This window comes from Triticum aestivum, chromosome 3A (assembly GCF_018294505.1).
Source record: "Triticum aestivum cultivar Chinese Spring chromosome 3A, IWGSC CS RefSeq v2.1, whole genome shotgun sequence".
In the NCBI taxonomy this organism is placed as follows: domain Eukaryota; kingdom Viridiplantae; phylum Streptophyta; class Magnoliopsida; order Poales; family Poaceae; genus Triticum; species Triticum aestivum.
The window spans coordinates 10,733,398-10,751,462 of NC_057800.1; the positions used below are offsets into that span (position 1 = coordinate 10,733,398).

The 18,065-nt window shown below is 42.5% G+C and overlaps 1 protein-coding gene across 1 annotated transcript; it reads left to right on the forward strand.

Annotated features, from left to right (window-relative positions):
• Positions 1 to 4,507: 4,507 nt before the first annotated feature.
• LOC123057515 (dipeptidyl peptidase family member 6) lies at positions 4,508 to 13,457 on the forward strand. Its single transcript, XM_044480471.1, has 18 exons — positions 4,508 to 4,776; positions 5,862 to 6,031; positions 6,758 to 6,865; positions 6,957 to 7,028; positions 7,150 to 7,297; positions 7,985 to 8,067; positions 8,652 to 8,707; positions 8,932 to 9,059; positions 9,151 to 9,241; positions 9,358 to 9,423; positions 9,514 to 9,736; positions 9,951 to 10,052; positions 10,186 to 10,271; positions 10,347 to 10,469; positions 12,246 to 12,315; positions 12,416 to 12,507; positions 12,913 to 13,017; positions 13,116 to 13,457. The coding sequence occupies exons 1-18, from the start codon at positions 4,514 to 4,516 to the stop codon at positions 13,227 to 13,229; spliced, it is 2,100 nt and encodes a 699-aa protein (XP_044336406.1). The 5' UTR covers positions 4,508 to 4,513; the 3' UTR covers positions 13,230 to 13,457.
• The last annotated feature ends 4,608 nt before the right edge of the window (positions 13,458 to 18,065 follow it).

An 18,065-nucleotide genomic window follows, 5' to 3' on the forward strand; every position in this document is an offset into this window, starting at 1 on the left:
ATCAAAATATTATATGCTAGAATTGTTGACATTGGACAAGGAAGACAACTTAATGATTTATGTTTGTTCATATTCACATAGAAGTCATATTGTCGTAGATCCTTTAACATGTGGTGCTTGCCCCCTATCTTTGCTAGCAAAAAAATCCGCACCAAGTAGAGATATTATTTGTGCATCCAAAAACCCTTAAACCCAAATCTTATTTTCAAGAGTCCACCATACCTACCTACGGATTGAGCAAGATCCCTCAAGTAAGTTGTCATGGGTGCAATAAGGCAATAAAAATTACTTCTAAAAGTGTGAGATCATTTAGTGTAAAAGAAAATCGAGCGTTGTACGAACTTGTGATGGTGAAGAATATAAGCGACATACTACATAATAAAGGTTACCATCACAAGGGGCAATACAACGTGACGTTCTTTTGCACTAAGGGGTTGAGCATACAAACAAATAAGTGAATGGCAACCTCTGCTTCCTGCAGCGAAGGGCCTATCTTTTACTTTTATGTATTTACTTTTATGCAAAGAGTCAAAGTTTTCTCTCTATTCCTTTTTATTTTCTCCTTTGGCAAGCATCATGTGGTGAGGAAAGATCTAGGTACATATGTCCAGTTCAATATGGGTGGCATGAGTTATTATTGTTGACATCACCCTTGAGGTGAATACGTTGGGAGGCGAAACTATAAGCCCCTATCTTTTTATGTGTCCGGTTGAAAAGTTTTGCTCATGTGTATGTGGTGAGTTTTAGCAATCATAGAAGACTATATGATAGTTGAATATGTGGACTTACCTAAAGGCTCCGATACGTGACCCTTCCTGAAAAGATGATGAATTGTAGTTGCAAAGTTGACTGAGAACATAGTTTATTGGTTTCTAATAGAGTTTATGCTTTATACTTCTATAGTGTGATGAATTGTCACATATTCATGAGAAGTCTATGATAAAAGTTTTATGTTTAAATATGTTGTTGTTATAATAATCAACATGATGCTTCTATGTCCGTATTTTGTTTTTATCGACACCTCTCTCTCTCTAAGCATGTGGACATGTTTTTCGATTTCGGTTTTCGGTTCAGGACAAGCGAGGTCTAAGGTTGGGGTAGTTGACGTCCATTTTGCATCATGTTTTCCTACTGTTATTTATGATGTTTTTATGCATAATAATGTTTTTGGAGTAATTCTAATGCTTTTTTCTCATAATATGCAAGGTACACAAAGAGGGAGAATTCCGACAGCTGGAAATATGGGCCTGGAAAAACTACGTTAGGCTACCTATTCTGCACAACTCCAAACAAGCTGAAACTTCACGAAGAATTTTTATGGAATATATGAAGACCATTGGAGCAAATAAGTACCACAGGGGGCCCACCAGGTAGGCACAACCCACCTGGGCGCGCCAGGGAGCCTAGGCTTGCCCTGGTGGGTTGTGCTCACCCAGGCCCACCTCCGGTGCCCATCTTCTGGTATATAGGTCATTTTGACCTAGAAAAAAAAGGAGAGGACTTTCGGGACGGAGCGCCACCATCTCGAAGGGAACTTGGCCAGGAGCACTTTTGCCCTCCGGCGGAGCGATTCCACCGGGGGAACTTCCCTCCCGGAGGGGGAAATAATCGTCAGCATTATCACCAACAACTCTCTCATCTTGGGGAGGGCAATCTCGATCAACATCTTCAATAGCACCATCTCATCTCAAACCTTAGTTCATCTCTTGTGTTCAATCTTGTTACCGGAACTATAGATTGGTGCTTGTGGGTGACTAGTAGTGTTGATTACATCTTGTAGTTGATTACTATATGGTTTATTTGGTGGAAGATTATATTTTCAGATCCAATATGCTATTTAATACCCCTCTGATATTGATTATGATTATCATTTGTGAGTAGTTACTTTTGTTCTTGAGGACACAGGAGAAATCATGTTGCAAGTAATCATGTGAACTTGATATGTGTTTGATATTTTGATAATATCTATGTTGTGATTCCCTTAGTGGTGTCATGTGAACGTTGACTACATGACACTTCACCATATTTGGGCCTAAGGAAATGCATTGTGGTGTAGTTATTAGATGATGGGTTATGAGACTGATAGAAGCTTAAATCTTAGTTTATGCGCTATTCCGTAAGGGACCGATTGGATCCAAAAATTTAATGCTATGGTTAGAATTTATTCTTAATACTTTTCTCATAGTTGCGGATGCTTGCGAGAGGGTTAATCATAACTAGGAGGTTTGTTTAAGTAAGAACAACACCTAAGGACCGATCCACCCACATATCAAATTATCAAAGTAGCGAACACGAATCGAATCACCATGATGAAAGTGACTAGATGAAATTCTCGTGTATTCTCAAGAACGCTTTGCCTATTATAAGAAACTATTTTGGCCTGTCCTTTGCCTCAAAAGGATTGGGCTACCTTGCTGCACTTTTGCTACTAATATCGTTACTTGCTCGTTACAAATTTTCTTGCTACTTGATGAAGTGCCTCCCTCGGTGGCAAACACGATTACAAGTCTATCGGGAGGTAGATGATATTGTTTATATTGACAGTGTTTGTTGGTTTATAACTATCTTATTGGGGAAACCCTGGACATGTGGATCTGTGTGGCAATGCGACTTCAAGTGAGAAAAATGATGCAACTTTCAGTGTGTGCAACTACGGAACATATCTAGAATTTTTTACAGTAAAATCCTTGCGCAACTAGCTGAAATTGTTTCGGGCGAGTCTCCCACTAAAAGACATGGTTTTTTTTTCTGCGGGAACACTAAGAGACATTGTTTCCTATTTAAGCGGGACAGGAGTGCCTATGCTCTAAAACAATTGCTAGATAACGCGGGCTTAAGCTACAGTCACTCCTTAGGAGTTTAAAGGCAGAACAAATCACCAATTGGTCAGCGAAAATGTGAAATTTCATCATCACATCTATGGTGTTTGTGACCACATTTCAGATGTCAGGCGTTCTATGATTCCAGGTGTCACATTGGTCTAGACTGATAAGAACGACACGACTAGTCAACTTGGCCCCCGCCTGATTAAGATATGCATATGGATGTAGATTCATTGATGTGAGGCATCAGGTGTTTCAACAGCCTTTAAGTTAAGCTCCTGTGACATTTTGGTATGGCTAAACTAATTATTATTTTCCCCAAAAAATGGCTACATTAACTAAGTGGTTGGTGGGAACTTTGTCTCATTTCAGTAACCTACCAAGTGTAGCTTTATACCACAATCAAAAAATTGTGTGTGCCTGGATCAGCTAAATAAGTTTATTCTTAGAGCATCTATTCAACTTTAAAGGCATATGGCTGCAACAGTTTGTTGCGTTCATGGTGTCATTTGTTTCTCTCGTGTACTAGGCGGTATCCTCAAAATCAATGGGTTCTTTCTTAGTTTCTTTTTGCCTACTGTGATTAGCGTCGTTTGATGAAAAAAAGCCCATTGTTAAGGCGCTTGCTCTCAAGGTCTCGATATCTGTCCGCTCCATTTAGTTTATGGTTGGTACACAAGTAAGCATGTGACGGCGCGAATACCCTGACTGACATCGTTTGCGTTACCATTAAACAACTAACTAAGGCTCGAGTAGCCAGATTTGTAAGAGAGAACTCCCGTGGAGGTCCCCAAAACTAATGTAGAAGATAAAGATAACCAAGTGACCAGCCACGCCGGATTTAACCTATTGCACATGGACGATAGCAGATAGGAATCCCTGGCATAGAGGAAGGTGGCAACTTAGAACCTTTGGACCAGATTAATTAAACAACAGAAAGGCTAAAAAATTGACGTCAAATTTTTAGACATGGCAAATCAAAAGCTTTTTATGGCAATTTATACTGGCATGAGGATAGCAATTGTAGTTTGCAAGCACGGCCATTTTTCTGACAAAATATGAACTGGGGCACATTTGTCATGCTCGCCAACTAAGCTTGCCATCCTCGACAAACACAACTTGCCATGAAAAACTTATGATTTGTCATGCCTAAAAAATCTGACTTTCGCTGGATATCCGGGTCCATGAAACAATGGCTAGTGCCCATCTGAGTAACCCATCTCCCTCCCCAAGAGAGAAACCACCAAGCTGTTGTACCCGGCCCGAGACACCATCATAACCAAGGCTAGTGATCGCCAAATTTCCTAGCTCATCTTTTTAGACAAACAGGCGCGGGGCTCTGCTTTTCACCAAAGCGAAGAGTAACCAAGTTGGGGCTGGGTACACCGGCTGTTGTTACAGGGGAGCTCAATCTCACACAAAGAAAAGACAACACGTACGGCAGAAACTCTCGCTACGGGAGCTCAATCTCGCAATATAATGCAGAGAATGTACGAGAAAAAAAGAACATTTTTGTTAAGAAACATATAATGCAAAATTCCAGTTAAAATTTTATTTTCTTTAAAGGAAAAAAAAACTCTGTTGATTTGATTTCATATTCGGGATGATAGTCAGAATGATGCTGCACTCGCACCATAGTCGCAAAACCCCACCTAAACCCCTATAAAATCACAGTCCACGCCCCCCCGGCCATGGAGACACTTCTCCCCGCCTGCTCCGCCTCCTCCCCCGCATCCGCCTCCGCCGCGCCGCCCGGCATGTCCTCCTCCTCCCCAGCTTCTCCAGCGCCGGCTGACGCCGCGGGAGGGGAGAAGCCCACGGCGGCGCCGTACGGGTCCTGGAGGTCGCCCATCACCGCAGACGTCGTCTCCGGCGCCGACAAGCGCCTCGGTGGCATCGCCCTTGCCGGAGACGGCCGCCTACTATGGATCGAGGGACGCCCCGAGGAGAAAGGGTGAGTAAACCACTGCGTCAATGCTTACATCTGCTTATTGATTCACCGCAAGGCATGAGGAGACGCTCCCAGATTTGTACCTCGTAGCTTCGAATTGCTAAACATTGTAGGGGCATATCTGGAGTTGTTTCTAACTGCATTGGGCACGCTCCACTGTACCAGAGGACTGACTGGTTCTATCACCTCAAGTGCATATATATGGCACTGAATATAACGAAAATGTTATTTGGAGTTGGGGCGTTATGGTCTCCGCGTATTAGTATTTTGTTTACCATAAGAGTATAGATCTACTCCCTCCGCTCCTAAATATAACTCTTTTTAGGCAGTTCATATTGGAATCTCTAAAAAGACTTATATTTAGGCAGTTCTGAGAAGAGGGACGACATCCCAAACGACACTGATTCCACGACTTATAGCTGGAAGTCTGAAACTGTTTTTCTCTGTATAAACAAACTGTAAAAGTGCATGCACAGGAGTATGCGACGCGAGTGATGAAATTTGACACATGACAGATGTATTTGCTTGATGAATGTTAAGTCAACATGCTTCAGAACATTCAAGCGTGCAAGCTATGGCCCCAGCGTATTCGTCGTGGCAAATGAAACCTCTTTCTCCAAGTTACTGCTCTTTTTTGTTGTTGTTTTTCCTGGCTTGCGGTAGTGTTTGTTCGTAGGGTCGTGTTTCTGCTGTTATGTGGGTGTGGCTTTTGGTGTGCCTGGTTGAAGTTGTAGTGGTATACTATTTTCTGTAAGCTGCTGGATACCAGCATATATACTCTGAAAACTTCGCTTTCAGTGAAAAACAGGTCCAAGTGCCTTTTCTCTGAATAAAATTGCATGCCATGAGTGCGTGCATCCTACACACAAGATAAAATGGTATTGGTATTTCAGATGAACTGAATGATAAAATCCTTCCTCGCCCACAATCAATGATGCCATATATCGAACTCCTCGGCTTGTGTCAATTACTTTATGTTAACACTGAATATTTGTTGTACCATATTCAATCTCGGTAGGCTTCAATTAGTTTGCATCCAAACTCAAAATTGAATATTTTGTGTCATATTTTGCTAATTTTGTATCCAGGCGTATGGTTATTGTAAAGGAGGGTGACAAGCCTGTGGATGTCATACCTCAGGAATTCGCAGCACGCACCCTTGTTCAAGAATACGGAGGTGGTGCATTTGCAGTCCAAGATAATACTGTTGTTTTCTCAAACTACAAGGATCAACGTCTGTACAAGCAGCCGACTGAAAGTAAGTGGGATGGTAATCACTTATAATGGAGCTAGTTCAACATAACACCAATCCACATGTGACATGTCAATAGAAACAGGTAGTTAAGTTGGAATTGTATGGTGTCAGATACAATAATCTTACATTCCATTACATATCCCTTCATGGGCTACTGCATAGATTGCATATTGTGTTCATTCAAATGGGTAATACGAGTACAATATGCAATAGAGTATGAAGGAAAATATAACAGAGAAAGAGTGATGCCAACATAGCCGATACAATATACGGAGTAGTTCTGAAGCCCAGGATTGAATGCCTAAAAAACTTATCTGTGGGATCACCCAATATCGGAATCAATAGGTAGGCTAGCTAAGGCTCTCTGTCCTAATCCTCATGAGTCATGGATCATGACTGCAGGAGAAGAACTTGCATTTAGGTTGAATACTTATCATTGACAGCCGACGAAGTGATATGCTGTGTTTGACAAGAAAACTAGCCAATCTTGTTTGACTGAAAACTGTAGGGGAGGTCTCAGCAGCATATGTTTTGTTAATTATAAAAAACTGTACAAGTAAGAAACTAAGAAGGCTGTACAAGGATGAGTACACAAGATGGCTAGGAGGGTTGTAGGAATTGGCACTAAGTAATATCATCTCTTTAGAACCATTTGATATTTCATCTTCGGCAAATTAAATTAAACTATGACGTTTTTTCATTTGAGATAATTTCACATGATTATTACAGTTGGAAGTCTGCCCGTGCCTCTTACACCCGATTATGGTGCACCTGACGTCAGTTATGCTGGTGGTGTCTTTGATCCACACTTCAGCCGTTATGTTACTTTGATGGAAGGTACTTCACATATAATTTGTTTACAGACTTACATGTAGTCTAGTTGCAGGATGAACTATTGTACTCTTGACATGCTCAAATTTCTTGATAGATCGGCGAACGAGTAACTTGAATCCCGCTACAACAATTGCGTGTATAAACATAAGCGGTGGGGATATCCATGGTAAGACTAGAAAATTATATAGCTTGTACCAAGTAGATCTATATTTTTGTTTGATTCTTCCTATGTTTACTCTGGGTTGATGTTTTGACTGACAGTACCTCACATATTTTCTGTATTGAAGAACCGAAGGTGCTGGTCAGTGGGAATGACTTCTATGCTTCTCCGAGAATTGATCAAAACAAAAAGCGGATGGCATGGATTGAGTGGGGTCATCCAAACATGCCATGGGATAAATCAGAACTCTGGGTTGGCTACTTCTCTGAAAGCGGGTAAATGGAATTATCGTTTGAACTAGATATTAGTACATGCTGTGTTTTCTTGTAAGATTAGATACAGTTTGTTTCCTTAGATAAGATCCTTAGGATCCAAATCTGTTTTGTTTACCTGTCATACAAGTTGATCGGCCTGGCGTATATAATGGCATCCTTGTCTTCGCGTAGGTGCCGTAGCTCCACCAGATGGTTCCGGGGTGGTGAGACTTTCGGCCTTGCCATTCTGGTGAATGGCTATAAAACCCTAGACCACCACAGGCCCCAACCAGTGACATTCTCTTAATGTCAGTTTTGACTTGGACTTGCATATTTTCGTTCTAATTAAGGAACTATACAGTATTCACATTTTCCTAGAAGCGTATATGGGATTCTGTTTGTATATATATATATTACTCCCTCTATTCCTAAATATAAGTTCTTTTAGAGATTCCACCATGGCCTACATACGGAGAAAAATGCGTGAATCTACACTCTAAAGTATGTCTATATACATTCGTATATAATTTGTAGTGTAATCTCTAAAAGACTTATATTTAGGAGCAGAGGGAGTAGCTTGCATCATGGTACTGCCTAGATTAGTGACTAGACTAGTGTGCTTAATACGTTGCAGCAAGCTCTAGTATTACACTCCATTTATCATGGGCTTTTAAAATTTCTAACTGCTGCTGATTTGTTTGTGTGCAGAGAGTTGACCAAACGGATCTGTGTTGCTGGAGGCAACCCAATGCTGGTGGAATCCCTTGCTGAGCCTAAATGGTCTCCAAAAGGTGTCATTTGCCAGCTAAATTTGCCTATATTCCTTGTTATTTTCTTAAAGATATGTTACTATGCTTACTTGGGTGATAAAGACGTTCCTCGTAAGCGTATTATTTCGCTCTTTCGTTTTGTTTCTTAAGTAAGTTAAACACTTTTTTTTGCACATCTTCATGGTTTCTAAAGTAGTTTTCTTGAACAAAGTCAAACAACCTACTCTACTTGTGCTTTTTCATCGTTTCAGTACATTCTTCTATTTGACGATCGGATTGTTTTATATTATGTTGAGATTGACGTCACTAGTTTCTGTTGTTGGTCTATCAATTTATTGATTCAATATTTCTTGGAGCTGCTTTAACTAAATGGACTATCATAGTTTGTGGGGAATTTTTCTCTATAGATCAATAAAGGTTATCTTCAATACGGAAGTGCATATGTGCTATTGTTTTCTGGGTCTTCTGTTCACATATCACACTGCCTAGTGATTGAACTGTTTGATTACCTATACAACTTTAGTATTAATATATTCGCTTCTACGACTATAAGGTGGCTACTGACAACCAGAATTTAACCATGGCTTGATGCATGCAAACTGCAGGAGAACTGTTTTTCATAACTGACAGAGAGAGTGGATTCTGGAACATTTATAAATGGGTAATGTGGTTTTCTTTCAGTACTTGAGCTCTGTTTTTCATAACTGACAGAGGGAGTGGACAAAGAATGGAACATACATTTTGACGACACTGTTCGTGTTTTGGGTCATGGAGATTGGAGTAATAACTTTAAATGTCATGACACATGGCATGGTGATTAAATACTACATTCTTTGTCACCATCTGATCTTTGCTTGCGTAAAATATCTCTGCACTATGTATCAGGTTGAACACAGCAATGAGGTTGTTCCGGCATACACATTAGATGCTGAGTTCACCAGACCATTGTGGCTTTTTGGCAACAGCTCTTACGCTTTTCTTGGAAAGAGCAATCACATCATTTTAACTTACAGGTTCTGATAATTCTGTAAAGTTGTTTGTTTCATTGTCATATTTTGTTGATGAAACATCTTTAAATACAATCTCAATACCGATGTAACACAGGCAGCTCGGAAGGTCATATCTTGGTGTTCTAGATTGTGATTCAGGCTCAGTTTCATTGCTCGACACCCCTTTCTCCGATTTGTCCAATGTGGTAAGTACCAGAATCTACAGGTCCTCCATCTGAAGTTTTTGTTTCATGTATGTACCATGTCATGTTACATCAATTTCATGCTGGTGGTTGAGATGACCTCTTCCGTGTTTTGGCAGGTTGCTGGAAATGATTACTTCTATATCGAAGGTGCATCTGCAAGTGTCCCAATGTCAATTGCAAAGGTGTCTAGGATGTGACATCCACATTATTGGTTATGTACCGACGATGTATTAGAGCATCAACTCATGCAACATGTATGTGTTTCTTTCCAGGTGACTTTGGATAAGAACAAAACAAAATCAATTAGTTTCTCAATAGTCTGGTCTTCCTCACCAGATGTTGTGCAGTATAGACCTTTCTTCAGCACCCCAGAATTTATTGAGTTCCCTACATCCAGCCCTGGGCAGATGGCGTATGCCTATTTCTACCCACCTTTGAATCCCATGTTTCAAGGTTTACCAGATGAAAAGCCTCCATTGCTGGTCAAAACGCATGGTAAGGAAATTAATGAACCCTTTTGATGTCTCAAAATAATTATTCGTAGACAATTTCAGTGTGGCATGCGCGTCCGGTGTGTGGGTGGGTGTGCGCGGGCACACACGTGTCTGTTTATTTCATTGAAAGTTGGATTGTTAGTGAGTTACAGGATCCTCCGTATTCCATAATTACAACAAAACCATGCAGCTTTGATGCTTCCCACAATTTTCAGGAGGACCTACGGCTGAAACACGTGAAATTCTAGACCTTAGTGTCCAGTATTGGACAAGTCGAGGATGGGCATTTCTTGATGTTAACTACGGAGGAAGCACTGGTTTGTCATTGCCTCTAGTATTCAGATTAGACGGATTCTTCATTCTATATTGATTGTAATTAAGTCTTCGGGTTCATTTAAATTATTAATTGTTATTACTGTACGCTAAACTATATTGAAATATAAACTGAAGGATATGGGAGAGAATACCGAGAGAGATTATTGGGGAAATGGGGTATTGTCGATGTTGATGATTGTTGCAGCTGTGCAAGATTCCTGGTACGTCCTATGATCAACGATTCTAATAGTATAAGAATTTTTAACAATGCTCACAGTGCATCTTACTTAATTAAGGTCGAGAGCGGGAGCGTAGATGAACAACGCCTATGTATAACGGGGAGATCAGCGGGCGGATACACTACTTTAGCTTCACTCGCATTCAGAGATACATTCAAGGCTGGAGCATCTTTGTATGGTGTAAGTGCTATCTTTTCAGAATATATTATTTATTGGCTTGCTATAAACAAACTTTCACCAGATACTCAGTGGTTTCTGCAGTTTCTGTATTTGTTTTCTTAGAAACAGTACGTGCCTGCATTCTCAAAATGGTAGTCATGGAGGCTATATTTGTTCGTTCATCCCCTTTTTCGGATACGCGAAAAAAATCCCTTCTCCATTTCATTATAAAACAGAAACAAAGTGTTCTACATACAGCAGAACAGACCACAGAAGAGAAACCTATTACTGTTCTCAAAGAAATTTACTCTCCTCAGGTAGGTAAAGAGCAGCAGAAGCTAAAACCGAAGTTTTCCTCTGCTGGCTTCCATTTCAGTTGCTATAATGAGAGTACCAACTCAATGGTTTCTTGGGCCAGAAGAGATTTCGCAAGGCCTTTCCTCATGGAAGCTTCCATTAATGCCGTCTGGTGCATTTGGAAGCAAAGAAATTCTAAAATCTTCCATAATACCCGCCCTAGCTTAGGCTCTTGGTCATAAGCCAAGCCAGGATTGGAGCGGCGTCGCAAGCACCTTGCTCATTCGGAGGGAGAGCGCAAAGAGATCTCTCTTAGACCTTAGTCCTTCTCCAACTGTAGGTTTCCTTAGTGGCTGCATCTCTTTGCCTGGCTCAAGGCAGGAATATTCAAGAACATCATGTGTCCCTGTGCGCATCCTTATACCCCCTATTTGGAACTCAGGGAAATTTCCTGATTCTTGTGGGAGTTGAACTCTTTCTTGTGAAATTTCTGAGTTCCGAACAGGACCAAGTGTGATGTGCCTTTTTAGTTGATATATACAGCTAATAATATATCCTCACAACGTATTTGCTGGCTTTGGGAATAAGCTCAAGGAGTGCTCTAGGGACTAGGGCTTATGGACAAATCTTAGTCATCATGCCATACATAATGACCCTGGGTGCGTTTGGTTAATATGGTTTAATAGTTTATTAAATGTTTCATGAGTTCCTTATGTGTTTTGGTTGCAGTTAATACCAAACAACTCCGGTATGGTTGCGGTAAATTAACACATGACAAATTGACAAGAACTTAAAGTATCTCGGTGACTTTACAGGTTCACATCACAAAGTACAAATTTACACATGACAAATTGAGTAATTAACATCAGAAGCATGCTAGTATCAACACCAACAGCACCTAAGCAAGGAGCAAGCAACAAGCAACAAGCAGCCAATCACAACCAGGCGGATCTATGCTGCATTAGTCATATCATATAGCATTTTCTTATAGCAGGAAGCATTTTAGCATTAGCAAGCACCAAGTAGATAGTGTACACATGCCAGTTTAATGTCATAACGAACTAATGCTGTGCGGCCGGCCATTGTTTCATGCTTAATTGTGAGTCGGACCAAAGGCGAAGAGCCCAATTGTCCAGGATGAGCGCTGAGATGGGCTGGGCCTTGCAAGTGTTCGTTGTTTGGTAATAACCAAATTAGTTCGGTTTTGTACAAAATAAACCAAACCTTTAGCGGTTAGTAATTTGCCAACAATAATGATAAGCAATAACCACATCAGCCGGCTGGTAACCGAACGTCCAGCTTTGCATAACCGGCCTGGTCTTGGTTCGATACCATATTAACCAATAACCATATCCATACGATCGTTTTTATTAGTGGACTGGTTGAAACTTGAAAATGCAGTTTAGTGCCATTTTGGTTGCTATAATTTAGTCATTCTATTTTTTTGCTGTTTGTTTGTATAAACATAAAAACTAACTCTTTTGCTGAATTGATGATCAGATTGGTGATTTTTCTTTGATGAGAGCAGACTCGCAGAAATATGACTCCCATTATATCGACAATCTTGTCGGTAAGAAAGTATCTCATCATTCTTGTTTCGGAAAGGGGAGTTCAACGCATCAATTAGTATGATTAATTTAATAGTTGCTTCTTCCACTACATCCTTTCAGGAGATGAAAGAGCTTACTATGAGAGGTCACCAATCAACTTTGTCAATAAATTTACATGCCCAGTAATTCTGTTTCAAGGGTTGGATGATAAGGTAGGTGTTGATCATCAACCACATTGGTTATCATGAATTCATGAGTACACAAGTCGGTAGAACCATGCACATGTGTGTTTCTTTAACATTTGAAGTTATCTTTGGACTCTTGAGATCATGTTTCTTCTGTAGTGGATTAGCCACTCTGTTCTTCAGATTGTCATATTATAGTTCCTCCTGTAAAACTAATGGCCAGGCTTCCATATTTGCATAGGGTTTGTATGTACTTTGTTGAACATACTTAAGATTGATGAATCATTGCCTGCAACATTTCTTTGTGCAAAATGTCAGGTGCAATCTCACATGCAAAAGTTTGCTCTGGTTTTGTGCAAAACTACAACCTGCATTTAGCTAAGGCCGAAATAGACCGTAGCAAAATATTTCACTTGCCTTAATGTTTCGCAGGTCGTACCACCAAACCAGGCACGTAAAATATACCAGGCTTTGAAAGAAAGAGGTCTGCCTGTTGCTTTGGTTGAGTATGAGGGGGAGCAGCACGGGTTCCGCAAGGTTGAATACTGTACTAATAGTTGCCTTTCTGCATCTTCTACCCTGTTAACTTTCAAGGTTGTCATGGATTTCATCTTCACATTTTTCACTCTGAACAGGCCGAAAACATCAAATTTACCTTGGAGCAGCAGATGGTGTTTTTCGCTCGATTAGTCGGGAAATTTGAGGTGGCGGATGATATAACTCCAATCAAGATCGAAAACTTCGATTGAAGTGCAGAAGAAACAATCGTAGCATCAGCTTACATTTTCTTTTAGAACTTGACTTTTTTAGTGTAATGGTGTCTTGTCGCTATGTAACTGTTTACGTGTTTTACAATACTGTTTACGTGTTTTACAGTGCGTCTCTTCACATTTGTTTTGGATTATGTGAAATAGAACGAGATGCCCACCATGATGTTATCTACTTGCCCAGCAACAAGAAAGAGCGTTCTCTACTCATGTCATGTTTTCAAGTGGAGCATGCAAAAAGTTGTGGACCCTAATAGAGAGCTGACGTTCCCTACAGGAGGACGTTGCACGAATGAACGTTCCCTCATGGAGGCTCACGCGAGTGAACGGCGTTCGCTAAAAAAACCTCTCCAGGAAACGTTTCAGGAATTGCCATCCTATAATAGAGAGATTTGTTATCCTATAACACATAGATTTGCCATGACGCGGATTTGGTGAACATGGGTGCGCGTGCACCCTTTATGAATAGTATACTCGCATATGAAGTTTCACGAAGACACGTGATAATCTGGGCAAAAATGACAAAATCGAAGCTAATCAAAACTATATTAAAAACATTGTTTAATGAATAGTATGGTCATATTTGTATTTTTTTTCATTAAGAATACCATGGGTGTCAATACATCATGAAACTTCACACGTGAGTAGAATGATCGACCAAGTTTCATGCCGCAAAAATTCAGATTTTTTTAATTTTTTTCTTGTATTTTTTATGAATTTATTGTTACGTGCACCCATGTTCACCTTTGTATTTTTGTGCTAAAGAAGAAATAATTGTTATGCTATAGAAGAAAATTTGTCATACTATAGCAGAGAAAATTGCCTGGCATTTCAGAGATTTAACATGCTGTAGTCAGCAGAGAGAATAGACAGGCTAAAAGAGAAGAGGAAAGTCATGCTTACATGTTTACAAATTACCATCTTGCGGCTATACCTGGCCAAAACTCAGGCCGGGACAAGCTTTGTGTCGGGCCTAAAAAGGCCTGCAGTAAAAAACCTAGGTCCGCGCCCAGCCCGGCCTTCGGGCCTTGATTTCAGGCCCAAGCCTAGCCCAACAATGCAAAAGCCCGTCGGGCTTCAGGCCGAGCCACTTTGCTAAAAGACACATGTGTCAAGCTCAAGCCCAGCCCGCCCTGGCATTTGGGCTCAAATTAGGCCAAGGCCCAGTGGTGGGCAAGGCCGGGCCGGGCCGAGTTTCCCATGGCGAAGTATAGTTGCAGCAGAGGAGAATTACCACGTTAGCGTTGATTGCCATGTATTGCTATGGTACACATAGAGAGAGTGCCATGCATGTCCAAGAAGTTGCCATGCTACAGTAGGAGGAATTGCCGTGCTATGCAGAATGGCATACATGCTTTTAGTAATTGTCATGCCACATCACAGGTGCACTACTGGAAAAAGGCTTATAAGTGGCCTCATATTAGTGACCGGCGTGGACAAGTACTCATCACTTCTATTTTTGGAGAAGTAGCAGTGACGACTGACACCTCTTGCCCGTCACTTGTATTTATCGAGTAGTGGCGGGCAGAACTGATCACCCGCCACCGGTAAACTCTTTCAAGATTGCCCGCGTGATGAAAACTATGAGTAGTGAGAAGCGCACACCATGCCCGTTACTGGTGTATCAGTCAACAATGGCGGGCATGTATTGTGCCCGCCTTGGATACATTTTTAATCTGAAGGCAAATTAATGTAAATAGCCATAAGCTAGATGTGGCGGGCGCCTAAAGTCATCCGCCACACCTAAGTTATGTCCAAAAACTATCCACCATATACGTTAGGTGCATCAAGTTTTTGCCGTAACAGTGTCAAAATTTTACCACATACTACAGGTGTCCAATGAGTACACCATGGCAAGTCTCATCACATTCAAAGCTCGTCTGCACAGCCAAATATTGTTTTCCATTATAATTGTTGGAATGTCAACTAATGCTGGAAAAATAGCAAACCAATTCAAAAAATGAAAACATTTGAGCATGGGGCTTTCAATGGTGTCTATTACCCGTGGAAATTTGAACTTGAAATGATTTAAACCAAATCTACTACAATAACATAGTAGTGGCGAGCTCTTGCTTGCGCCGGCCACTAGTAGTGATGTGGCAGGCGTTTTCTCTGGCACGACATGGGTCAACCCATCCACGACAGTTTCACCCCCCCCCCTCCAAACCACCTCCCTCGCAAAAAGACGGTTTCAAAACTTCCCTCGGTACACTTTCTCAATTCTCCGCCGCGCGCGTCCCGCCCCAACCCCCAACCCTCGTTCCTCGCCGCCGCCACCTCTTCCTCAGGAGCAGATGGCTGGGAATGCTAGTCCGACAGGGCAAAAAATATCACAGACTACCCGACTGATGTTCTTTTGGATTCGGGCATGTGAAAACTAAGCATACTTGCTTCTTTTTCGTTGTCACCGGGCATGCGATCTGGCGCAGGTGTGATCTGGCATGTTGTGTGGATCAAAACAATTCTGAATTGGAATTTACTGGCGGACATATACAGGATAGCATTGGATGATGGCCTCCTGCATTCGTATCCACAGACTGATCTTCCTGTCCGCGGACGAATGCGGAAGAGAATTTACGAGCCGCGGTTGGAGATGCCCTTAAACAATGAAGGCTACACTAGCCATGCTAGGACGATAGCTGGTGTAGAGGAGAAGCATGCAGCTGGCAGGGACGATGAGAAAAATCCAACTCCCTCCCACGAAAGGAACACATTAAGATTGGTTGACACGATAACATTCAATCAACACCTATGTGCTTGAATAAAACAATGATGCCCAGTCAATGCAGGTTTATTGGTCGAAGGCATTAATTACATGTACCATGACGGACTAGCTTAAGACTAGCCACAATGGGTAGTAACATAGAGTAGTAACATGCGTATGTTACTAGTCTTTGTTACTATCTCTACAGTGGGGAGTAACATATGTGTGATAACATGCAATACTTCATTTATTACACTATAGACTCATCTTGTCTTGATATATGTGATGTTACTCATACTAGTAGTAACTAGCTATGTTACTACTTTCCTCTCTTTCTTCATTTATTGTTTGCCACATCATCTATTTTATCTAGAAATATGTGATGTTACTACCTATGTTACTCCCATTGTGGGTAGTCTAATAGTCTCGGCCGGTGATGATTAAGTCCCTAATGTCCCTAATGTCAGAGACTCTGGTTGTGTTCATCTAATAACTTTCTTTTGTTTCATCAAACCCAAGACGTTTCACATGATTTGTCTAAAGAATCCATCTTTCGTGTCAATCAGATTTATCCGTCCTACTCCTGGTCCTGGTTTTGTTACGCAAAATGCACCGCTTTGTATACTTAACAGGATGAACTACATCAAAGGCAACATAGACATATATTGGTTCTGAATCTACCCCAAACACAATGCTTGTACATGATTGTTCTAACATGATAGTTTTGTATCTACAAGTGTACATGATTAATTGAGAGGCTAGAAAATAACACGCACGCACACACACACATCACCCTATAACTCGGGTTTATGAATTATTTCAATTTAATTCAAACCCTTACGACTATGAGCCAACAATACTAGGAAAACCCCTATAGGCGACCACTTAATAGTGGCGCGGGTTACTAGGGCCGCGCTACTGCTACCTAATAGTAGCGCAAGCAAACAAAACGGGCTACCGACATGCTTTAGTAGCACGGGCACAGAAAGCCCATGCTACTACTAAGTGGTCCTCATCGTGTCCCCTAGACATGTTGTTGTAGTAGTAGTGCGGGACCTGAAACATGCGCTGCTAGCAAGCGTATAGTTGTAGTGCATGTGTGACACCTCGTGATACTACTTTGGACAGGCTGGGTCAGCTAGTGTTCCCCGCCTAGTAGTAGTGCGGGTGTTTGATGCCACAATACAACAACTGGCCTTTACTAGTAGCGCGCCGCCGCCGGAGGAAGCCGGCGAACAAATCTCGTCCGGCGGATGGCGGTGGCGGCCTCACCCTTCTTCCTGGGGGTGGACTCGGGCTGCGCGCAACGGCGACCCTGGGCGTCTGACATGGCGGCGGAGATAGGACGCTGGAGCGGCGGCTCCAGGGCTTGTCGGCGGGGCTGCGCATCCATGGCTGCCGGGGCAGTGTGGTGGTCAGCCATGGCGCGCGCGCTGGTGGCGGATCTGGGCGCCCCCTGCCCAGATTCGTCCTGCTGTGGGTGGTGGCGGCCCGTTGTGTCGCCGGCGCTTGCCTGCGCGTCCGGGGTGGTTCTCCACTCTGGCATGTGGAGGAGGTCGTCGGCGCGGCGGGTGCGTCGGATCTGGGTGTGGCTAGATCTGTGGCCAGCGTTGTCGGGGTCGGCTTGTTCGGCTGCCAGTGTGCGCGGGCGGTGGGTTCTAGCGCAAGATCTGGCCGCAGTCATCCGGCCCTGATCAATGGGCTTCTCTCCTGCGGGTTCCTGACGGTGCCGGCGTGGTTGCCGGGACCCTGGACGCGGGTGAAGCTGGTGGAGGAGATCCAGATTGGTGGAAACCCCTTGGTCGGCCCCGGTCGGCCGCGCCGACGACGACGCTCAAGGGCGCCGCTTTTCTTCATGGAGACACCGGTCTATGTCTGCTCCTGCATATCCCCCCTCTCCGCCTCTCGAGTGAAAACCCTAACTCCGGTGGGCGGCGGCGGCGTCCTTGACGCCGTGACCTTCCTGAAGGCGTCGCCTTGAGGGCTGAGGGGTGGTTGGCACTGTGTGGGTCCTTGACGGTTGCTGGTTGGATGACCTCTTCATTGTCCTTCGGTTTATGCACGTATTTGTGCTAGGCAGCTCTTTTCTGTAGCCATGACAGCTTCAGTAGGTT